This window comes from Hippocampus bargibanti, linkage group LG11 (genome assembly GCF_051943395.1).
Source record: "Hippocampus bargibanti isolate YZ-2025 linkage group LG11, ASM5194339v1, whole genome shotgun sequence".
NCBI lineage: Eukaryota > Metazoa > Chordata > Actinopteri > Syngnathiformes > Syngnathidae > Hippocampus > Hippocampus bargibanti.
The window spans coordinates 22,251,302-22,276,297 of NC_142744.1; the positions used below are offsets into that span (position 1 = coordinate 22,251,302).

General features: G+C 46.0%; 1 protein-coding gene and 1 long non-coding RNA gene across 9 annotated transcripts in view; one reads left to right on the forward strand and one right to left on the reverse strand.

The window, feature by feature from the left end:
• Positions 1–2,517: 2,517 nt before the first annotated feature.
• On the reverse strand, positions 2,518–18,873 carry LOC148891943 (uncharacterized). 8 transcript variants are annotated; one of them, XR_016116367.1, is made up of 5 exons: positions 18,787–18,873; positions 18,056–18,170; positions 6,791–6,879; positions 6,627–6,715; positions 2,518–6,560 (listed from the first exon to the last, which is right to left on the reverse strand). It is a non-coding gene; the product is annotated as an uncharacterized LOC148891943 (long non-coding RNA). The 8 variants fall into 8 exon arrangements; XR_016116369.1 differs by having other exon boundaries at positions 2,518–3,369; positions 3,493–3,522; positions 3,839–6,879; positions 18,787–18,859; XR_016116364.1 differs by having other exon boundaries at positions 6,627–6,879.
• An 84-nt stretch (positions 18,874–18,957) lies between these two features.
• Positions 18,958–24,996, forward strand: part of lg11h5orf22 (linkage group 11 C5orf22 homolog) — a 93,873-nt gene continuing 87,834 nt past the window's right edge. The window contains exon 1 of the mRNA XM_089007484.1: positions 18,958–19,191. Coding sequence (XP_088863610.1) covers positions 19,123–19,191 — 69 coding nt within the window. The 5' untranslated portion in view covers positions 18,958–19,122. The remainder of the gene's footprint in view (positions 19,192–24,996) is intronic.

Sequence of the window (24,996 nt, forward strand, 5' to 3'; positions counted from 1 at the left end):
TGGTAGCAGTAATACTCATAATATGGCTACATTCCTCGTCAATCTGTGCCATAGAAAGTTTTGATTTAAGCCTCTGATTTTTTGTTTGCTCTTACCTTGACTTTCAGTTGAATAAAGCCATGTTCCCCTGAGTTGAAGTCTTTAATTTACCTGTTGATAGGACTGGACTTGAATTGTTCCTATCCCACTCAAAACCGCAGCTGTCACTCCAATCTTGAAAAAACCTGGCTCAGACCCAAACGATTTCAATAACCTACGTCCAATTTCCCACCTTCCATTCATCGCCAAAATTCTTGAAAAGACAGTTGTTTCCCAGCTTCAGTCACACCTCACTCACAATAACCTCTACGAACAATTCCAGTCTGGTTTCCGCCCCCGCCACAGTACTGAATCGGCTCTCATAAAAATCACGAATCATCTTTTTATGGCAGCCGATGCCGGTTCACTCTCCATCCTTATTCTTCTCGACCTGACCTCAGCTTTTGACACCATTTCCCACCCTATCCTTCTCGACAGACTTTCCACCCTAGGCATCACCCACACCCCACTCCGCTGGTTTCACTCCTATCTCTCTGATCGCGCACAATTCATCCAAATCAACTCGTTCACCTCACGGTCCTCTCCGGTGTCCTCTGGTGTGCCTCAAGGGTCTGTCCTGGGGCCACTTCTCTTTATTATCTACCTACTTCCTCTTGGCAATATTTTCCGTAAGTTTGGCATTCACTTTCACTGCTTCGCGGATGACACCCAACTCTACCTCTCCAGCAAACCCGACGCTTCTCTTCCACCTTCATCCCTCTCATGTTGCCTCAGAAATTAAATCCTGGCTTTCCCATAACTTTCTCAAGCTCAACAGTGAAAAAACTGAACTTCTTCTTGTCGGTACCAAATCCACCCTCCACAAAACTAACAGTTTCTCCCTCACCATTGACAGTTCTACCGTGTCCCCCTCCCCTCAGGTCAAGAGTCTGGGTGTCATCCTCGATAGCTCACTTTCCTTTCACTCCCATATTAATAACATTACTCGGTCTGCTTATTTCCACCTCCGTAATATTAACCGTCTCCGTCCCTCGCTCACCCCTCACTCCGCTGCTATCCTTATCCACAGTCTTGTCACCTCCCGCATCGATTATTGCAACGCACTTCTCTTCGGTGTCAATCAGAAATTTATCCATAAACTCCAACTCGTCCAAAATTCTTCAGCCCGGATCATCACCAAAACCCCCTCCTTTCACCACATCACCCCTGTACTCCAGCAACTCCACTGGCTACCGGTTAAACATTGTATCGAATTCAAAATACTTCTGTTTACTTTCAAAGCCATCCATAACCTTGCTCCTCCCTATCTTTCTGACCTGCTTCAAATCTCTGTTCCCTCTCGGTCCCTCAGATCCTCATCCTCCCTTCACCTCTATGAGCCCTCTGCCCGTCTCACCACGATGGGATGCAGAGCTTTCAGCCGCTCTGCTCCCAAACTCTGGAATTCACTCCCACCCAACATCCGTAATATTGACTCCCTCCCTATTTTCAAGGCTCATCTCAAAACCCATTTGTTTAAAATTGCTTTCAATGTCTAATTCTCTCTGCTATTTTATTATTTATCATTTTACTTATGGTTTTACTGTTATGTGCTGTGTTCTATTGTTTTTATTGTAAAGTGTCCTTGGGTGTTTTGAAAGGCGCTTGAAATAAAATGTATTATTATTATTATTATGGACGTCCACCCATTTTGTGTTGATACAGACCAGTTTCATCTCTGGCCACTCTAGAAATGGTTAGCTAGAAGTTCTACTCTGAGGATTCCCTCTCTTGATCTGAAAGAAGCTGGTTAGTGCAGAAATCATATACAGGTAACATTACGACCGGGTTCCGTTCCGACGTTCCGTTCGTAAGTCAAAATGATCGTAAGTCGAAATCCAATCAAAATGTTGAATAGAGACCCAGTGCTAAATATCCTGCAAATTTGCAAATTATCTAATTCGGATGCCACGGGCGAGGGCGTGGGTCTGGGTCACCGGTGTTCTACCAGTTGCCCTATCCCCAGCCTTACCCCACGGTCGTCTGCGGCGCCGACGTGGCCCGACCTACCACCTCGTTCCAAAGCAGAACGAACTGTCTCAAAGAGGCAACGGCGGCATTCTCGGCGCGGCGTTCTCGTCACGGCGTTCTCATCACGTTTTTCTCGTCGCGTTCGTTCTTGTCGAGGCATTCTCATCACAGAGCTGCAAATACAATTAGATTAAAGCCGCGCGTGATTGGTCAAGAATACAACAGTGAGGGGGAGGGGAGTTACAGAAACGCAGAGCTGCAAATTGAAATACATAGGCGGTTGACAGAGAGTGATAAAATGGATGGAAAACATTTGGACTCGTTAAAACTTTATTGATAGTTCAAAGGCGGAGTGTAGACTGCAAGGTTAAAATATCCCATGAATCAGGGTCCGCAAATAACCCGCACAGGCCATCTGTACACTTGATGCAAAACGCTATCAACCCAGCTAAAAAGAACACAATTGGATTGGATTGGATTTGCCTTTATTAATCTCGCAGAGGAGAAATTGACATTTCACAGCAAAAGTGATGAAAGGAATGAAAGTAGAAAAACAAAATACAGGAGCTACTGGAAAGGCAGCCACTCTTGCGGCGCCGTCTTGAAGTCAAAGGAACAAACAAGAAAATAAACTACGTAACAAATAACATGACAACACAAAGACACAGAGAGTCATTAATTCTTAATTGTTGAGGAACTCGGTAAAATTAGCTCAGACAAAAGCAAGGCAACTTCACTCGGATATCGTCAAGAGGCAACATGGAAGTTCGTGATCCATTGATGATTTCAAGGCCAGTGTTCGAGATCTTTAAGCGTCGTACAGGGATTCATAGTGTCATTCGTCATGGTGAGGCAGCCACTCGCCAGGGAACAATGGTGGAGACGGCAACCGCTGCTTCTCCAGCATACGACGGGCGGCGGCCTGATGGGAACGGGACTCGGCCTGGGGTGGATGAAGACGCGGCACGGATCGTCGTGGGCGTGAGTGCGATCCCTCTCGCACGTTCACACGACGGCACGTGGCTCATCGTGGACGTCGAACTGCCAGGCGCAGAATGGCACCCCGTACGGCCATATGGGACCAGGTCTCGGCCTGACGCCGACGTGGGCGTGAACTGCCCGGCACCGGGGAAACGAAACCAGTCCTGCGCCGCTCCGGGATCCAGCGGTGAGTGGGGTCTCGGACTGACGTTGACGCGGACGTTGCATGGCTCGTCGTGGATGAGACTCAATTCGTCATGCACGACGACAGCGTGGCTAGACGTGGGCGTGCGCTGCTAGACACCCAGTGTCACCCTGGACGGCCACCTGGAAGTAGGTCTGCGCCGGACGTAGACGTGGACGTTACGGCTCGTCGAGTGACGCAATTCAAACTCGAGGCACGGGCGAACGTGGACGTAGCATTGCCAGGCACAGGGTGGAAATGAGACGGGTCTGTTGTACCTGCGGGATCCGATGGTTGGTCGGTTCATTCTGTCACGGTTTGCGAGGTGGTGATGGCGGGTGCGGATCCCAAAAAGCAGGCAGGAGGGAGCAGAAGGTTGTTTGACAAATTGTATTAAAATAAAGGTCAGCAAGAACAAAATGTAAAACATCAAAATCAACTGAACAGAAAAAATACAAAGTATCAAAAGAGACCAAAAGTAAAAGTCCGCCAAGGTTAAACAAACACATGCACAGCATGCAATTTCACACAAAGCATGCAACAAACATGCAGCAAACAATGAACCGACACCGGATGGTCGTGCCGGGTGTCCTTTTAAGTGTCAGTGATTAAAACGACCAGCACCTGCGAGGTTGCAGGCAGTGCTGACGTCGCTACCCGTTGGTCGCCAATCTGATCGGGACGACCAGCACCTGTGCAGGTGCAGGCGGGACCGACAGCGCCCTCCGTTGGTCGCCAACCAGATCATGACACCTCTAGTGGTGGATGTACGCACAGAGATGCACTCGGAGCACATGTAGAAAAAAAAACAGACCACGGCGACGCCACTCCGACTGGGTTGTTTGGGGGATATTCGGCACAGGCTTCTATCCACGGCTGGTAGACAACACTCGAACCAAAATATCCCAGCGGTGCCTCCAAAATGTTGCGCTCTCCACTATGGTAAGGGAGATACGGTGTTGTGGGAACCTGAATAAAAACACAAGACAAGCGGTGGGATACGTCTTGACTCAACAGTGGTTTACTTCGAATGCCCAGAGTAATGCAAACGTATGCGCACAACAACTTCCTGTCCAACCATGTAAACCGGCCCGACACGAAACACTAACCAAAGCAGGTGTTCCTTGTTTAAATAAACATTTTTGATATATATCATTTTCAAACCAATGTAACTATGCGAATGTAACCAAAATACTAAATAAGGTACTTTTCAACCTGTCACACATGCCCTTCAAAACTTCTCCTTCCCTAGGGAAAGGAGATAGATAGCTATTTATATTGTGTATCCCTTTTTGTTACATATGACTCATCCGTCATCCATTATACTTGAATAAAGATTGTAAGGAAGACATCTGTTCTGCCCCCAGTAATTGCATAACAATGCAGCACAGTGCCCCATAGTGGTGGAAATAGTCAAAACCACTCAAAAAGTTGTGCAGTAGCCATTTTGAAATATAACAGTGGAGAGGTGTGATCACATCCATCCTCTTTCTTTTGACTTGTTCAGGCACAATCTGTAAGTACATGTACACCATTATACATTTTACTGTTTGTTGTGCAACTTATTTATAAGCCTACATCAATATTTTATCAGTTAAGCATTTCACATGCCTCACATAGAATTGTTGATTGAGCTAGAGAATAGGCCTGTTACATTGATGTAATTTTATATGTATAATTGGATGCTGTACAACATTCGTATTCTTTTTCTGTTTGTATGCAGTTTTACAAGAAAGACTTCCATAAAAATACCAAACGGTGGATCCTCATATTCGTGTTTCTTTATTGGACGATTGTTAAGCTCGCTGTCTACACACCACCATTTGGTTAGGGAAGAAGAGTAAAAAGATTAGCTATACGTCGAAAGCATACCTGTGGATTGGATATACATTACATCTCCTTCAAAAGCAAAATGTTAGAGCCCAAGGAAATGTCTAACCTGGAGGTCAGGTCAGTATGTGAATCCTCAAGTGCGAGCCAGTCATCATCTTCCATGCGCTCTTTCAAGTCAAATTCAAGCCAGGTTGCTGCAGCAGCACGGGCAAAGGCGGTGACAGCTCGCAAAAGAGCTGAATATGCTAAACTTAAAATTGACATGGAAGTTGAACAAACCCGCATTGATGCAACATTGAATGCTCTTAAAGAAGAGAGTGAAGCTGAAGCTGCACTAGCTGCAGCAAAGGTGCTTGAAGCAGCAGCAGAAAGTGAAAGTGGTTCGCCAACTTGGCTATCGGACCTCTATCGCCGGCTTTATGAAAACGACGCATTGATGACTACATTGACGCACACGTCAGCCCCCAAAAGGACGATAAAGGTGATCACAAAGGGAAGTCATTATACCCTCCACAGCACCATTATAAGGACATTTTACATAATAGCTCCAGCGTGTTGCAATCTGTAGCATCACGTACAACCCAGTCTTCCTTCATGCCAATGTTGATGCCTTCAGATCCCACTCACCACAGGGCAACAATGCAGCAAGCTCTCCACATATAGTCAGTGACAGGCTTATACCTATGTCTACAGATGTTTCTGACCTTGTGGCCTTTCTTGCTCATCGTGACCTTCTCACAACAGGGTTCAAGGTGTTCGACAATCGGCCTGAGGACTATGTGTCATGCCGATTTGCCTTTTGCAATGCCATAGACGGCTTGGACCTCAAACCTAGTGAGGAGCTAGACTTACTTACCAGGTGGCTTGACGGGGAGTCACTTCACCATGCCCAGCTGATCAGGGCAGTGCATGTAAACGATCCAGCGGCTGGACTCGACAGGCTGTGGCAATGTTTGGACAAGGCTTATAGTTCTCCAGAAGTTATTGAAGCTTCACTATTCAAACGTCTTAACAATGTGCCTAAAATCTCTCCCAAAGATAGCTAAAGTCTTCAGGAGCTTGCAGACCTTCTTTTGGAGGTGGAAGCTGCAAAGAATGAAGGTTACCTACCTGGCCTCAGTTTCCTCGACTCATCTAGGGGCATAAATTCACTTGTTGAGAAGCTTCCATACAACCTCCAGGACACATGGGTTACTCAGGGGACCAAATACAAGAGAGAACTTTGTCCATTATCCGCCATTCTCATTTTTCGTTAACTTTGTGAACAGTTACGCAGAAATGAAGACGGATCCCAGTTTTACCCTCCAAGGCTTCAGCACAGGTCCCTACAAAGATGAGAAACCTCCCACCAGCCAGTGGAAGGCCAGGACTCCCATCTCTGCTAATAAAACTGAGGTTGAAGCCTCACAACCTTTTAGGTGGTGACAAGCCCCCCATAAACCCGGAAAGACATTGTCCCATTCATAACAAACCACACTCTCCCAGGGAGTGTAGGGGTTTCAGATTGAAGACCCTAGAAGAGAGGAAAAGCTACCTTAAAAAGCATTTCATTTGTTTCAAATACTGTATGTCCACAAACCATAGAGCCAAAGACTGTAAGACTGCAGTTCGCTGTTCAGAGTGTGACAGTGATCGTCACATCTCAGCTCTCCATCATGGTCCAGCTCCCTGGATGGCAAAGGAAGCCATGACTCCCGAGGGTGATGGCAGGGAGCATGCTGAGGAGAACTTCACTGTACGTACATTCAGCTGCACTGAAGTTTGTGGAGAGGGCTTGCATGGAAAGTCATGTTCCAAAATATGCCTGGTCAATGTGTATCCCAAAGGATATCCTGAACAGAAAAAGAAAAAGTATGTTATGCTGGATGACCAGAGTAATATGTCACTCGCCAAGTCCGCCTTGTTCGACAGGTTTAACGTTCAGGGAATGGTCTCTCCATATACATTGAAGACATGTTCTAGCATGACAGAAACCAGTGAAGAGCCACAAACTTCATCATAGAGGCTATTGATGGTGGAGTATCCATGGTACTGCCAACACTCATTGAGTGAAATCTGATACCGAATAATAGAGAGGAGATACCAACTCCAGAGGCTGCTGCACATCATCACCATTTCAAAACCATTGCTAACAGGATATCACCGCTTGATGCCTCAGCCAAAATCCTGCTGTTGCTTGGAAGCGATATCATCCGAGTTCACAAGGTTCGCAGTCAGTGTAATGGGCCACACAGTGCGGCAGATGCCCAACGCCTTGATTTGGGATGGGTAATTGTAGGAGACATCTGCCTCAGGGGAGCCCACAAACTGCTTCATGTCATCACAAAGAGGGTACAGCAAGTCCTGAAGAATGAATGTCTCTCTGTGTCTTTGTTTTGTCATATTGTCTCTATGCTGTCATATTATTTGTTATTTAGTTTTTTTTTTTTGTTATTTTGACTTCAAGACGGCGCCGCGAGAGTGGCTGCCTTTCCAGCAGCTCATGTATTTTGTTTTTCTACTTTCATTCCTTTCATCACTTTGCTGCTGTGAAATGTAAATTTCTCCGCTGTGAGACTAATAAAGGCATATCCAATCCAATCCAATCCAATCACACTGTGAATACTTTCAGGACGAATATCCTTGGGAATGGTCGAGTTAGCTTCTTCAGACACTTTGAGAGCAGCTTCTACATTAAGGAGAGGTTGACAGGTGAGCACCCTAAACAACATCCTCAAAAGCCAGTTCAAGATGGTCTTGGCAAGCAGATCTTCAGTCACACAGTTGAAGATGATAAACTGGCCCTCTCTTTCGAAGATGATATCTCCCTCAAAATCATTAATAAGGAGTTCTCAAAGGATGACTCAAACAGTTGGGTGGCACCCCTCCCGTTACGGCTTCCAAGGAAGCGCTTGGCAAACAACAGGGAGCACGCCCTCAACCGTCTCCTGTCTCTTCAGCATACTTTGAAGAAGCCGGAGATGAAAGATCACTCCACACTGTGTCTTTGTGTTGTCATGTTATTTTTTTTTTGTTGTTTTGATTTCAAGACGGCGCCGCGAGAGTGGCTGCCTTTCCAGCAGCTCCTGTGTTTTGCTTTTCTACTTTCATTTCTTTCATAACTTTGCTGCTGTAAAATGTAAATTTCTCCACTGCGAGACTAATAAAGGCAAATCCAATCCAATCCAGTCCAATCACGATGTAAAGTTTAGACGAAAAGCAGAGAGCAAGCCTTCCAACCTCTCCCCGTCTGAGTCTTCACCAAAGTCCAGCTATCAGGTGCGGGATGGCAGCCTGCAGTCCCCCCGGGAAAAAAGACCCCTCTCAGGGTCCAACAGCCGCACCCCTAACCTGGCGGCAACCGATGGTGTGATGAAGACCACACAGCAGACAATGCGGCCGTTCAACACGTATCCCAGGGCGGAAAACGACGGGGGGCACAGCCCCATCGGGCCGCCAGCGCGTCCCCACGAGTCATCCTCTCAAAACGACCCCTCCATGCCCCTCCGAGGATCTTCCAGCCACAAGCCCCTCGCCGGGCAGCTGCAGCCTCACCACACTTCGTCCCATCACAGCCTGACGCCAGAAGCGGGTCAACGCCCACACACACACCTCACCACAGTGTGCCACCGCCACCACTACCGGCCCCCTCCGCCCTGCCGCCGGCGCCACCCGATACCCGCTCCCCACAGAGAGAGCCGCAGAGGGTGTCCCACGAGCAGTTCCGGGCGGCTCTACCGATGGTGGTGGATCCAGGCGATCCGCGCACCTATTTGGACCAGTACATCAAGATCGGGGAGGGGTCCATGGGCATCATGTGCATCGCCACCGTCAAGACGACGGGAAAATTGGTCGCTGTGCAGAAGATAGGATATTGATACTTACCTTTTTATGATGTTTGTTCTGGAATCTGTTGCAACCACTTGTCGAGTTTGGGGGTCACTGCCCGGAGTGCTCCGGCCACCACAGGCACGACTGTCACCTTTACCTTCCAGGCTCTCTCCAGCTCCTCTCTGGTATTTCTCCATTTTCTCATGTTCCTTCTTTCTGATGTTTCCATCACTCGGGACCGCTACATCCACGACAACAGCTTTCCTTTCCCCTTTATCTATGACCACGATATCTGGTTGGTTGGCCATTACCATCTTGTCAGTCTGTATCTGGAAGTCCCACAGGATCTTTGCTCGGTCATTCTCTACTATCTTGGGAGGTGTTTCCCATTTTGACCTTGGGGTTTCCAGTCCATACTCCGCACAGATGTTTCGGTAGACTATGCCAGCCACCTGGTTATGGCGCTCCATGTAGGCTTTCCCTGCCAGCATCTTACACCCTGCAGTTATGTGTTGGATTGTCTCAGGTGCCTCTTTGCACAACCTACACCTTGGGTCTTGTCTGGTGTGGTATATCCCTGCCTCTATGGCTCTGGTGTTCAGGGCCTGCTCTTGGGCAGTCAGGATGAGTGCCTCTGTGCTGTCCTTTAGGCCAGCCCTCTCTAGCCACTGATAGGACTTCTTGAGATCAGCCACTTCTGCTATGGTTCGGTGGTACATCCCGTGTAGGGGCTTTTCCTCCCATGATTGTCCCTCTTCCAGCACCTCATCCTCTGTTCGCCATTGTCTGAGACATTCTCTGAGTACATCATCCGTTGGAGCCTTCTCTTTGATGTATTCATGGAGCTTGGATGTTTCATCCTGGACAGTGGCTCTCACACTCACTAGTCCCCGGCCGCCTTCCTTACGGCTTGTGTACAGTCTCAGGGTGCTGGACTTGGGATGGAACCCTCCGTGCACGGTGAGGAGTTTTCGGGTGTTAACATCCGTGGTCTGAATCTCTTCCTTTGGCCACCTTATAATTCCTGCAGGGTATCTGATCACTGGCAGGGCATAGCTGTTTATTGCCCGGGTCTTGTTCTTGCCATTGAGCTGGCTTCTGAGGACTTGCCTCACCCGCTGGTGGTATTTGGTCGTCACCGCTTTCCTTGTTGCTAGTTCGAGGTTGCCATTGGCCTGTGGTATACCGAGGTACTTGTAGCTGTTTTCAATGTCTGCTATCGTTCCTTCAGGGAGTGAGACCCCTTCAGTGTGGACGACCTTGCCCCTCTTAGTCACCATCCGACTACATTTCTCCAGCCCGAATGACATTCCGATATCACTGCTGTAGATCCTGGTTGTGTGGATCAGGGAGTCAATGTCCCTTTCGCTCTTAGCATACAGCTTTATGTCATCCATGTAGAGGAGGTGACTGATCGTAGCTCCATTTCTAAAGCGGTATCCATAGCCTGTCTGGGCGATTATCTGGCTGAGGGGGTTCAGTCCTATGCAGAACAGCAGTGGGGAGAGTGCATCACCTTGGTATATGCCCCATTTGATGGACACTTGCGTTAGTGGCTTGCCATTCATTGGCTTGAAGTGTGGTTTTCCACATCCTCATCGAGTTTGCAGCGAAGGCTCTCAGGGTCCTGTTGACCTTATACATCTCCAAGCATTTCATAATCCATGTGTGTGGCATCGAGTCATATGCTTTCTTGTAATCAATCCAGGCTGTGCACAGGTTGGTATGTCGGGACCTACAGTCTTGTGCGACTGTTCTGTCAACCAGCAGCTGATGTTTGGCACCTCTAGTATCTCTACTAATTCCTTTCTGTGCTTTGCTAATGTATTGATCCATGTGTCCACTTAGCCGCAATGATGCCTGACATGAGCTTCCATGTTGTGGAGAAACAGGTTATTGGCCGATAGTTGGAAGGAACTGCACCCTTTGAGGAATCCTTCATGATCAGGATTGTTCGCCCTTCGGTTAGCCATCCTGGGTGAGTCCCATCCATCAGCAACTGGTTCATTTGTGCTGCTAGGCGCTCGTGGAGAGCTGCGAGTTTCTTTAGCCAGTAGGTGTGGACCATATCCGGGCCTGGTGCCGTCCAGTTTTTCATACCTGAGACTCTTTCTTGTATATCTGTGATGGTAACTGGGTTCTGTTCAGGGAGGTTGCTGTGCTCCTCTTTCAGAGTCACTAGCCATTGTGCACTGCTGTTATGTGCGACCTCCTTCTCCCATATGCCTTTCCAGTATCTTTCAGTTTCCAGCCTTGGAGGGTCTGCTCTGCTGTTAGAACCCTGCCACTGAGAGTACACTTTTGCAGGTTGTGTTGCGAACAGCCTGTTTATACTTCTGGCCTCATTCTCTTTCGTGTACCTCTTTAGGCGACTGGACAAGGCCTGGAGCCTTTGTTTGGCAGTTTTGAGTGCTTCAGGTATGGTTATCTGCATGTACCTCTTGGGTATTGGCCTTTTATTCACACCTCTCTGGGTCTCCGTCAATTGACTCACATCTTTCCGAGCCGCCTTGATCTTAGCCTCCAACCGTCTTTTCCATGGTGGGTAATGGATCTCGTGGCTCTCATGGTTGCTCTTGTAGCCAAGCATCTCTAGGATCACTGATGCTGAGGCGTATATCAGCTCATTGATTTCAGTCAGGATCGTTCTCAGTGCTGCATTCACAGTTTCCATGAGACTTTCAGGTGGTAATTCACATAGCCGTTGTAATTGGTTTCTTAGTTGCCCAGTTTTGATTCTTGCCATGATTTTATCTCTCAGGTCAGCTGCTTCGCTCAGCATTTCATTCATTGGGGCTGGCTTCCCAATCTCATCATTCATTGGGGCTTGCTTCCCAATCTATGGTTGAACCGCTTCCTCTGATGTGGCAGCCTGGGGCCCTTCACCTCGGAATTTGTGTTGTACCTCATCAATCTCAAGTTGTGATAGCAATTGCCGTTTGTGGATATTGGAACACTGAGCTACTAGTTGTTTCGTGGTCAACCGTGACTGTGGGTTTCGAAGTAACCATTCAGCCCCCATTCTCCGCATGTAACCCCTATGACTAGGGTTGCTTGAGAGTAGCATTCCAACAGAGCCATGTTATCGCATCTCGTCCATATCCACTTTGTTCCAGTAGCCCATTTTTCATCAAGGTGCTCTGGTTCCCCAGCACCCGGCGCAGACCTTGTTTGGCCGGGCGACGTCTGAGCCGACATGTCATTCCATTTATTGGTAGGCATTAGCGTGAAGGGTCTTGGCCAAGGACCCACACTGGATGATGTTTTGTGCTCATTTTTCTTTGCCCCGAGTGGGATTCGAACCCTTGTCTTCCATATTCTAAACCGTTGCCTTATCAACTGAGCTATCCAGCCGCCAGCTATCCAGTTTATATAAAATCCGCGTCTCACCCACCATGGGTGGTGTCTGTCCCCAATTTTAGCTCGAGTCCTCGACCAGAGGCCAGGAAGCTTGAGGGTTCTGCGCAGTATCCGTGCTGTTCCCAGCACTGCGCTTTTCTGGACCGAGATATCCGATGTTGTTCCCGGGATCTGTTGCAACCACTCGAGTTTGGGGGTCACTGCCCCGAGTGCTCCGACCACCACAGGCACGACTGTCACCTTTACCTTCCAGGCTCTCTCCAGCTCCTCTTTGAGCCCTTGGTATTTCTCGATTTTCTCATGTTCCTTCTTTCTGATGTTTCCATCACTCGGGACCGCTACATCCACGACAACGCCTTTCCTTTCCCTTTTATCTATGAGCACGATATCTGGTTGTTTGGCCATTACCATCTTGTCAGTCTGTATCTGGAAGTCCCACAGGATCTTTGCTCGGTCATTCTCCACCACCTTGGGAGGTGTTTCCCATTTTGACCTTGGGGTTTCCAGTCCATACACATATACAGTAAAGTCTCGTTATATCGATATTCAAGGGAGTCCGAAAAAATATCGATATAACCGGGACTATCGATATATCCGACCCTGTTTGTATGTAATTTTCTCCGTGCGTGCATAGAAATAGTATCGATATAACCGGGACTATCGATATATCCGATATCGATATAACGAGATAGAGAGGTAGAGAGATAGAGAGGTAGAGCGATAGAGAGGTAGAGAGATAGCTAGTGAGGTAGGTAGAGATAGAGATAGAGATAGGGATAGAGAGATAGAGAGAGATAGAAAGATAGAGATAGAGAGAGAGAGAGAGAGAGAGATGAGAGAGATGAGATAGATAGATAGATAGATAGATAGATAGATAGATAGATAGATAGATAGATAGATAGATAGATAGATAGATAGATAGATAGATAGATAGATAGATAGATAGATAGATAGATAGATAGGGAGGGAGGGAGGGAGAGAGAGAGAGAGAGAGAGAGAGAGAGGGATAGAGAGAGAGAGAGAGATAGGGAAATAGATAGAGAGACAGAGATAGGGATAGAGAGAGATAGAGAGAGAGAGATATAGAGAGATATATAGAAAGAGAATCATGAAACACTGGACGTGATGTTATTCTGTCCATTTGTGCCAATGGATGGTCCTCACATGAGATTAGCCTTGACGTTGAGAGTGGTGTGGGAGCTGTGCCTCAGGGATGGGAGGTTGTGAATTTGGGACACATCGTCAGTAGTGTGCCAAAGAATCATTGGGTGTTTCGGCCTTTTAATCACGAGACACCCTCATCGATGGTGGCCAGCGACAGGTTGATCACGCCTGCGCTTGTGTCCCATGCCCAATCAGATGTTCAGAAGCTGGTGGGGGGGGGGTGTCTTAGGTTGCTGACCTATGAGCCCAACAATGGTCCTTCCTCTTCATCCAGATCCAGTGGCTGCTTCTTTCTGCCGCTTCAGAGAGTGACCTAACTGTGTGCCGCAGAGCCTGTCAATGGATACCCAGGTCTTTTAGCAGCCTGATGGTGGAGGAAGCCACAAACCCTCTGCATCCAACTTCAATTGGATATACCTTGGTTTTCCATCCCCACTGTTGCGCATCCACTGCGAGTTCTGTGTAGCGCAGCTTCTTGCGCTCATAGGCCTCTTCAACAGAGTTTTCCCACGGGACTGTGAGTTCTGCGATGTAGACAGCCTTGAGTGAAGGGGACCAGAGCACCAAGTCTGGTCTGAGGGTGGTGGCTGCAATCTCCGCTGGGAAAACCAATTGCTGGCCGATGTCAACCCGCATCTCCCAATCGCGGGCCCCGGATAGCTGTCCAACTTCTGGTTTGGCAGGAGGATGGTTGGGCTTTTTCTGTCCCTCTTGAATGAAAATCAATGGTGCTGTGCTGGACGTGGTGGCTCTCGTTGGCAAGGAGTTGATGGTATTCCTCTTGCTCTCAAGGACAACTGCCAAACTCTTCAGGACCTGGTTGTGCTTCCAGGTGTAGCGGCCTTGTGTGAGGCTGGTCTTACAACCGGCCAGGATGTGTTTGAGAGTTCCTGGAGTTCGACAGAGGTCACAGGTTGGATCTTCACCATACCATTTGAAGGAAGAAAAAATGGTTGTTGGTGTCCTGAGCTGATTTATATAGTTTCATTTTTTGCTTTTCACATGGATTGTTTTGTATTCGCTTTTTTTGCTTCTCACAGTGATTATTTTGTATCTGAGTCGAAACACCTGGGTCGGATACACTGGCACAATCCGTCACACTGACCAAATTTGTTTTGGTTTTGGAAATTGCAGGTTCTCACACATCTTTGCGTGCCTGCCAAAATTTGCTCGTTAGTCCGGGGCTGAGGAAAAAGGAGGAGGAATGACTTATCTCCTGCGTGGACAGGCTGGCTGGCCACCTGTCTTAGCAAAGAGTGGGTCTATAAGATGGTGTTTTCCTCAATATTGGTTAGAGTCTGCTGTGAACTGTGCACGAGTGTCCAGCTTTGGGTTTTCCAGTCCAGATTATTCTACCGGGGTGTATTTGCCAGCTCTCCGCCCTCTGTCAACGGTAAGGTATACTATTCTGGATCTTAACCGTGATGTTGGAGTCTTTACGTGGGGGCATAGAGGTGACAGTTTGTGTCTAGCGTAATTACTCATGATCGGGAAATGCTGTAAATTGCTGTGTGTTTTATCAATAAATACATATTTTTATATATATACAGTCGTTATTTGTGGTCATTTCTCTGCTGCGATCTCTCCGAACCTGTAACAAGGCAATTTTTCATAAAACACCATTGGTGGAGGTTTTTTGGAGATGGGAGATCATCATTGATAGCTCTGATGATGAAGCAGATGTTGCTTGCCTCCATTTCCCAGAGATCCTTCCAGTAGGCCTTCCCACCTCATCTATTGTCCCTGCTTGGCAAGAGAGACAGCCTGTGCAGTTCTTTCAGCTTCCTCTTGGCGGCTCACCTCTGCTATCACCATTTTCCTTCTTTCCGATGTTGAAGCCTTACGCCAAGAAGGTTTGTTTGTAAGGCCAAACCCCCCTCTTGACGCTGTCCCTTGACGATTGAGATGCTGCGCGACTTGCTCGGTTTGATTTTCATCCGGGCCCATTTGATGTTTTCCTGCAGTTTTCCAAGTAGCCGCCTGGTGCAAGCTGCGGTAGTGGTCAAGGTGGTCATGTCATCCATGTATGCCCGGATAGGTGGGAGGTGGTTCCCATTCCTTGTTCGCTCACCTGCCACCACCCACCTTGAGGCCCTGATGATGACCTCCATGGCCATTGTGAAGGCCAGGGGTGAAATTGTACAACCTGCCATGATGCCGACTTCTACACGCTGCCATGATGTTGTGAAGTCAGGTGTTGTGAAGCAGAGCTGCCGGTCTTCGAAGTAGGCTTTTACCAAGGCAGTAATGGGTAATGGAACATGGAAGAAGTTGAAGGATTCCCAGCGAAGGTTCTGGGGAACTGAGCCAAAGGCATTGGCCAGGTCGAGGAAGATGACATGAATATCTCTCTTGTCTTTCTTTGCCGCTAGGATTTGGTGCGAGATCATACTAGTGTGCTCCAAGCAACCAGAGAACCCAGGGATGTCAGCCTTCTGTACAGATGTATCGATGTACTTGTTCTTCTCCAGGTAGGTGGAAAGTCTCCGTGCTAAAACATTAAAGAAGATTTTCCCCTCAACGTTGAGAAGGCTAATTGGACGGAATTGACTGATGTCTGCCGCATCCTTCTCCTTGGGAATTAGTACTCCTCCGGCCCTCCGCCATGCCTTTGGTATTATCCCTTTCTGTCACACAATCCTCATGAGTCTCCAAAGATAACGCAGAACATCTGGTGCGTTCTTGTAGAGCTTATATGGAACTCCATTTGGCCCCGGAGCTGATGCTGATCTTGCACGCCGTGCTGTATTGTCCACTTCATTCCATTTTGGAGGGCCAGTCTCGAGGTTGAATTCTGGTGTTTCAATAGGGGGATGTCATGTGGGATAGCTAGTTTTTCCTGCCTTTTTGTGTCCCAGTGGACCTTTTCCAGATGCTTTTCAAGTTCCTGCTTGGAGGTTTTCAGGATTCCGCTTTTGTCCTGCGCGAAGAGGTCTTTGACAAACTTGAAGGGGTTTTTATAGAACCGTGGTCTTGTGTGTTCCTTGTTCTTGCGAAGTTTTCTGCCCTTCGTAAGGTTGCCAACCGACATTTGATGTGCCCTTGGAGCAGCATGAGACCTTCTTTCTCTGAATCAGAGGCCTTCTTCTACTGTTTTCGCAGGTCCCTTCTTTCTCTGACCAGTCTGTCTATCTCTTGCTTCCTCCTGGATTTGGTTGGTGGTGGTCTTGCATTGGCGGTTTTCCGGATGTACACTCCAAAGCGCTCCTCCCCGTAGTGATAGATGATGTCACCAATATTTTCCAGCTTTTTCTCTGCTGTGCCCACTTGTTGCTCCAAGATTTTGGTCGGATCGTTATTGACGGTTTCCCACTCTTTTCTCGATAGCTTTTGGCCACTTCACACTTGGTCTGTGCCCTTTGATCTTGTCCTCCTTGGGAGGTCTCTGTGGTTGCGTGGGCTCGTCCACCTTCCGTTCTGTAAGTGCATTACCATGGTCCCTGACAGGTGTGCGAACTTTGGTTGTCGTCCCTTCGCTGTGCTTCACTCGACTTATTTGACGTCTGACTTCGTAAGAAATATTGGTCAATGCGAGGCCCTTGTGTCTGCTTTCCCAAGCACTGTCTCTTCCCTTGGTGGATCTTTAACCCGATAGCTGACGTTACTTTTGCCCAGCCACAGACGCACACCTTGAGCGCGTATCCTGCTGCCGTTGTCTCATGTGCCATGTTCTTGCTCATAGTCAGGTTCGTTCCTGGATCGGTAACCGTGTTGTCAGTCGTTGAGCCATCTTGCGCCCCCGCTCTCGCAGGCTCTAGGGGTATCTTTCTCTGTATTCTCTTTGTAGCATTTAGCGGGTGCCTCCAACAAACTGAACCAGCGTTGGTGACTGCCACCATGAGTAGCTAGCCCATGACAGCCCCAGTGGGGTTTATTCCCTCCTGTCAGCTGTCTCTCCAAGCTGTCACACAGACTTTCCTATGTTGTCAGCTGTCCTTTCACAGCAGTCACTGGATAGCATCCAGATACTAAGAATCATGAAACACTTGACATGATGTTATTCTGTCCATTTGTGCCAATGGATGGTCCTCACATGAGATTAGCCTTGATGTTGAGAGTGGTGTGGGAGCTGTGCCTCAGGGATGGGAGGTTGTGAATTTGGGACACATTGTCAGTAGTGTGCCATCGTCAGTAGTGATTGATAGATAGATAGATAGATAGATAGATAGATAGATAGATAGATAGATAGATAGATAGATAGATAGATAGATAGATAGATAGATAGATAGATAGATAGATAGATAGAGAGAGAGAGAGAGAGAGAGAGAGAGAGAGAGAGAGAGAGAGAGAGAGAGATAGCGAGATAGAGAGATAGTACAATATTAAAGAATAAGGAGGCTGTGACATCTAGTGATGTGGCTATGGGAGTGAGAGCAAGTGCCATTGGATAGATATTTGAAGAGAAAACAACATCCTGTAGCCGAGTCATCCGTAGCTGTCACGTTCCGAGCAAGAGTGACGGCAGCTGACTCGTCGGAACGTAGTGGAATGTTTGGAATCCCAAAGCAGTACTAACCAAGCAGGATGTTTATTCACAAATAAAAGAAAACAGCGAGTAAGAAGGCAGGGGGTGATCCGACCCGCTTACTACGGCAAAAAGCAAATGGCACACAAGGGTGCAAAATTATGCATTCCCGGAAGATGACATAAATTTACGGGACACGGGGAAAATACCTCGGGCCGGATACACTCACGCATCGAAGGAAGAGTCCAGGTACGGTAGAGAGGTGAGGTGAGTCGATCATCCGGCATTGGCGAGGTGATTGCGAACCGTATAAATGCCCCGTGTCTGTGATTAGAGAATTGACAGCAGTTGTTGGTCAGCATTTTAATGTGCAATTTCATGCATAAAATAATGTATAAAATACTGTACTAAAAAGGTAAACATTCTGGGTGTTGGAACGGATTAAAACGATTTACATTACTTGTAATGGGAAAATGGTTTCGGTGTTCGAACAAATCGGTTTTCGAACAGGGTTCTGCAATGTATTATGGTCGAGAACCGAGGTACCACTGTAATTAAAAATAAAAGTGTACTCCACACTTCCCCTTCTGTTGAGATCTTCAGCGTGTTCGCAATGCATTTGGGAGAATAAAGACTCGAGAAGGTCGTGTTTAGATCGTACGAGTAGTATTTGCCGGAGTGCAGAAAGAAACCGCTTTTTTGGACAAGAACTCACTGACTTTGATCGCTGTCAAAGGACCGGATGTAGCATTGTGGCTGGGTTGCCAGATCCGCTCAACATTCAGTATTGTGCATGATTTATCTTAGTACTAAAGAATATTACAGCATTGCACAAAATGAGGATACAAAATAACTGTTTCTTAAGACCTCCAATGACCGAAATCCGCAATATAGCAATATCAAATTTAAATAAATGTTTTTATAACTTTATGACACTTACATTTCTGAACGTCTTCAAACACTTTAAAAATTTAAATACGTAGATAAATCATATATTGGTGAAGAAGAAGACGAAGAAGACGAAGAAGACGAAGAAGAAGAAGAAGAAGAAGAAGAAGAAGAAGAAGAAGAAGAAGAAGAAGAAGAAGAAGAAGAAGAAGAAGAAGAAGAAGAAGAAGAAGAAGAAGAAGAAGAAGAAGAAGAAGAAGAAGAAGAAGAATAACATTGAAATAACCGTAGCTGTCTGAGAAGTAGTAAGACGAGATTTAGAAGAATAGGACGAGTAAGCTTTAACCAGTTTTCTATTTTGTTTTGCATGGTTCATAGCGTGTTTTAAATGAGTTGTGTTCAGCGAGCGCGGGTCTATAAACATCTGCCGGTATGGATCGTGGAGGACCACCACGATGTAAGTCTGTGCCCCATCTATTGTAGTTTGGAAAATGGTACATTTTTTAGCTTTTATTGAGTGATACATGGGCATCACGGTTGGCGGGAAGGCCCGATATTTATAATATGAGACGGGAATTGTTTACCGATGTTAAAAGGACAACCGACGTCTCCAGACAAGTTGTGTCCATAATTTGTAAAATGACTTCAAATGACTTCTACTGGGCATAGTTTAATAAGATTCCACCGCACATTCAGGAAGTCTTGTTTTTGAGTTGGTGACAAGTCCTCATGTGACGTCAGAAAAGGACCGTCTCCTGGCGTAAAAAAGACGCATTGTAGCGTCTTTCCATCAAGTCAATGTATTTTGCTGTACTGTTTTTTAAAAACCGTGTGTTACATCCAAAAGCCGCCAGCAGAGGGAGTCCAAGCTCCATGGAAATAGTTTATCAGCCTGTGGAAACGGGCTGATGCATTCCTCAGAGATCGGTGGGCATTTTGTTGCCTATTTTTCGGTGAGACATTCCCCCCCGCCCGTTTGCCCCAAAATTACACGGAATAAGTTCTTTAATCGATTGCAAACATGTATGCTTTACTCTTCAGAACTATTTGAATCATATTCATAACTGGATGTGTAACACGAAAGCATATTATCCGAATCTGAAGCCATTGTTTTGATTCTCCAGCAATGCAAGACGTCTTGGCGTGACGTCACGAACTGGGGGTGGGACTTTCTGAAAATGCCCAATTCGCAGCTCAATTTTTTTGCAGATTTTGGACACTTTAAGTCATTTTTATTGGTGTTTTGCATTTGAATAAAAATATCATACTGCGTGTTTTGGGTATTTTAGATGCTATAAAACGTTTTTCTGATGTCTGTTAAAAAAAAACAAAAAAGTGACGTCGGTTGCCCTTTAAGTGTCAACCAAGATAGCATTCAAAGGCCAATACACCGTTGTCTACCAAATGGACTGACTTTGTGTAAATTTTATTGGATAGATGGAGTACAGTAAAATAATAGATTCGCTGCCACTGACTCTAAATATGGTGTAATAGCCAATTCACTGTAGGATGAGCGTTCTTTTCTGCGGGAATTGATCAATGAGAGAAATTCGCTGCACAATAACGCTAGCAGACGACTTGCCTGTCACGGAAAAATAACCACTTCCCACCATTATATGACAATAATTTCATCAGAATGTATGTGGCGCTGTTGAAGAATGTAGCCACCTTATGAATACTACGAGTACCAGTCTCTCCCCTGAACATCTGTTTAAACCAGGGGTCCCCATACATTTTTCCTGTGGGGGCCACATAACTTTCTTTGTGGAGAAGGTGTCAATTTGTAACAGAAAAATGTGACGATCGGAGGGGAGCTTAAAGTATTGTTTTCCAGAAAGCCACACATAACCAAATAACCCTTTCTAAGTTCTTTACAGCAAAAAAAGTCAGGAAACAAATAATAACACTATTAATGAAATAAATAATAACTAAATAACCCTCTGTGAGTTCTTCACAGAAAAAGAACAGGAAACAAATAACACAATTTATGAAATAATAACTAAATAACTGTCTCTGGGTTCTTCATAGAAAAAACAGGAAATAAATAACCCTATTTATTAAATGAATAATAAGTAAATAACTGTCTCTGTGTTCTTCATAGAAAAAAAGCCATGGAACATTGTGCCATCCACAATCTTAACAGATAAAAGTTCAGCTCAGTTCGTCTGTGTAAGCTCTCAGTCGTACAGGAGTGGTCCATCGATGAGAAGGTTTCTTCAGCCGTCATCTGTACAAAAGTGAAGGTTTCGGACGTTTCGCCTCCTATCCAAGAGGCTTCGTCAGCGAACTAAAGTCTGACTGGTCGTATCGGCCCCATTTATATATCCCTAATGTCCAGACCTGGTGGCGGCGGACACAGCTATGATAGGTCCCTACTCTCAGGTTGGGGGGGGGGGGGGCGCGGGACCCCCCCCTGTGGCCCCACTGATTGTTCCTACATTCCTGACTAACGATTGGCCTATTACACCCACTCCCCCCGGTATCACCTCATCAGCATAACGACCCTCATCAGCATTGCGAAAGTTGCCTAACCTGTTTTGCCTGAGCAGGCTATTGTATGAACGATCCAAATTGAACCTCACACCACCAGACCGGTTTAATGAAGGATTTTGTTGTTTTATAAGAATCGCCTCTTTTACCCCCTTTCAAACCATCTATGTTCTTTCGCTAAGATTTTAACCTCATTGTCGTCAAATGAGTGGTTGCTAGCTTTTAGGTGCAAATGTACTGCCGATTGAGGCCCACTTGTATTATCCCTGCGATGTTGATAAAGTCTTTTTTTGAGAATTTGTTGAGTCTCCCCAATGTACTGCTCTTTACAATTTTCATTCTTACAATGTATGGAATAAACTACATTACTTTGTTTTTCATTTGGTAGCCTATCTTTTGGATGCACTAATTTTTGCCTTAACGTGTTTATCGGTTTGAAATAAGTAGGAATTTTATGTTGCCAAAGGACTCTTTGTAATTTTTCAGAAACTCCTGCAATGTACGGTACTGCTACTCCTCTCCTTTTAGAATCTTGAGAATTATTGGTTTCGTTCGCTATTCTTTCTTTCTGACATTTGTTGAATGACCACTGAGGGTACCCACAGTTAGTGAGTGCTCTCCTGATATGTTTTGACTCCTTTTCTCTACCTTCAATGCTAGTTGGTATTAGTTTAGCCCTATGCTGGAGGGTTCTGATAACTCCTAGTTTATGTTGTAAAGGGTGGTTAGAGTCAAAAAGTAAGTATTGGTCAGTGTGCGTAGCCTTCCTAAAGACTTCTGTTTTTAGCGCTCTGTCCTCTTTTATAATTACTTTACAATCCAAGAAGGCTAGTTGGTTCTCTTGAATGTCCTCACGAGTAAATTTAATGTTGAAGTCTACAGAGTTGAGATGATCTGTGAAGGATTGAATTTCTTGTTTCTTAATTATGACAAAAGTATCGTCCACATATCTAAACCAGTGTCTAGGTTTTGTCCCTGGGAAGGATGTGAGGGCCTGTTTCTCCATCTCTTCCATGTAAAGATTAGCCACTATGGGTGAAACTGGTGAGCCCATAGCACAACCATGGATTTGTTTATAAAATTTTTCCCGAAATTGAAAATACGTAGTATTAAGGCAGATTTCTAATAATTGGCAGATGTGATCGGGTTTCAGTTTGGTTCTTTCATGCAGAAAACATCCGCCAGCAGCCTCGTCCTCACCACTGAGACTGCTGCTGGGGTTGGGACAGATGTAAAGAGAGAAGTCACATCGTATGATGCCAAAGTTTCCTCAGGTTCCAATATGAGGTCTTTGATCCTCTCTACAAACCCTGTGGTGTTCTCTACGTGGTATTCTGTGTTACCAACCAACGGAGCTAAAATAGTTTTTAAATATTTGGCTACATTGTATGTAGAGGAGTCAATGCTACAAACAATGGGTCGGAGGGGGAACCCTTCTTTATGTATTTTTGGCAGGCCATAGATACATGGCGTGGCCTCTCCCGGGTATAATCTAAAATACATCTGTTTGTCTATATGTTTTCCTTTCTCTAGCTTTTGGAGACAGTCAATCATTTCTTTCTTGTATCTATTGGAAGGGTCCCTTTTTAGTTGCTCATACGTGTTAGAATCACTGATTAACCTATTTATTTTGTCTTCATAATCCAATGTGTTGAGCAGCACTGTGCATCTGCCCTTGTCTGCTGGCAAAATAGTAATATTTTTGTCTTTTTGTAGAGTAGTTAACGCCTTTCTCTCTTCTAATGTTATGTTGGACGGAGGAAGTTTGGCACTACTGAGAAGAGCTGATATTTTAATGCGTAGATCATCTGCCTCTGCATACGAAAGTTTGTTATTTTTAATAGCCGATTCAGTAGCTGTGATATAATCTATTGTAGATATAGTTTTAGGAGTCACTGAGAAATTTAAACCTTTGGTAAGTACCGCCTTTTCTGTCTCTGAGAGATCTCTGTCTGACAAATTTTTGATCCAATTCTCCCTTGCAAACCTCTTTATGGTCAGCAACAACCCACGGCTTTTCCCCACGGCTGGTAGACAACACTCGAACCAAAGTATCCCAGTGGTGCCTCCAAAATGTTGTGCTCTCCACTATGGTAAGGGAGATCTGGTGTTGTGGGATTCAGGAAAAAACACAAGACAAGCGGTGGTATACGTCTTGACTCAACATCTGTGTCAGCTTTCAGTCGTACAGGAGTGGTCCATCGATGAAAAGGTTTCTTCAGCCGTCATCTGTACTTCTTTGAAGGTGTTGGACGCTTCTTATCCAAGATGCCTCTTCTCTCATCTTCTCAACATCATCATCTTGACTCAACCGTGGTTTACTTTGAATGCAAACGTATGCACACTAAAAGCAGGCATTCCTTGTTTAAATAAACATGTTAGATATATATCATTTGTAAACCAATGTAACGATGCGAATGTAACCAAAATACTAAACCAGGTACTTTTTAACCCAGGGGTCGGGAACCTTTTTGACTAAGAGAGCCATAAAAGTAGAATATTTAGAAATGTTTTTCAGCGAGAGCCACACGCACGCGCGCGCACATACAAACGCTCGCGTGCGCGCGCACATACAAATGCTCGCGCGCGCATACGCGCGGACACTTTTCAACAAAATATCAGAATGCATTATTTAAAATAACTTTGTGATAGTACTCACCGTTAACATTGGATTGGATATGCCTTTATTAGTCTCACAGTGGAGAAATTTACATTTCACAGCAGCAAAGTGATGAAAGGAATGAAAGTAGAAAAACGAAATACATGAGCTGCTGGAAAGGCAGCCACTCTCGCGGCGCCGTCTTGAAGTCAAAAGAACAAAAAAAAAACTAAATAACAAATAATATGACAGCATAGAGACACTATGACAAAACAAAGACACAGAGAGGCATTCATTCTTCAGGACTTGCTGTACCCTCTTTGTGATGACATGAACATGAATGGTTTTCCGTTCCTCGTGTTTGGTAAAAATCCAGGAAAACGATCGGAATGAAATTCAATTTGCCGGTCCAGAGGCGAAGTTACTGCTAGCTAGCCTGCACACGGCTCATAAGCTTTCACACTTGCTATCTGCAATCGGCTTCTTGCAGAAGTATGTCGATGCTAATGTTAACATGGGGCTTGTTAAAATGTCACTGACATTCGACTGTTTCATCGATGGTATTGTTTCATTGCAAATTAGAATCAGAACATTTTCTCTCCTCCCCGTCTTGCTGGAGCTCAAACACAAGGAACAGGCCGAGATTCCCCCGTGCACGCCTGCATTCGGTGATCGAAAGCCGGCTTGAAGACCTCCGCAGACGCCCGCTGTCACACTTCCAGGGAGGCTGCGTCACGCCCCAGCTCACTCCCACCCGATGCGGTTCCCCGCACACACACCGGTGTATTCACGCTGAAGTGCACTCGTTGGGCTCATTTAAAGGGGTGTTTACCTGTTACAACATGACGGCCACTATCATCCAATCAACATGGCGCTTTCGGCCATTCTAGGTCAGTGTCATCCAATCAAAATTGCGCTTTCCGCCAACTGCAGCCCCAACGGGAAATGAACGGCGAGAAAAAAACCACGAAACGAAAAAGTAAATACATATTTTAGTTTTATCGGCGAGCCTATGCAATCATCAAAAGAGCCATATATGGCTCGCGAGCCATAGGTTCCCGACCCCTGTTTTAACCTATCACAATATCAGTAAAAGTATCGTTGAAGACGATTGTGGTGTATTCACCTCAACAGTTATATACAGGTTGTTTGGACGCACAGGCTTGCCGTACC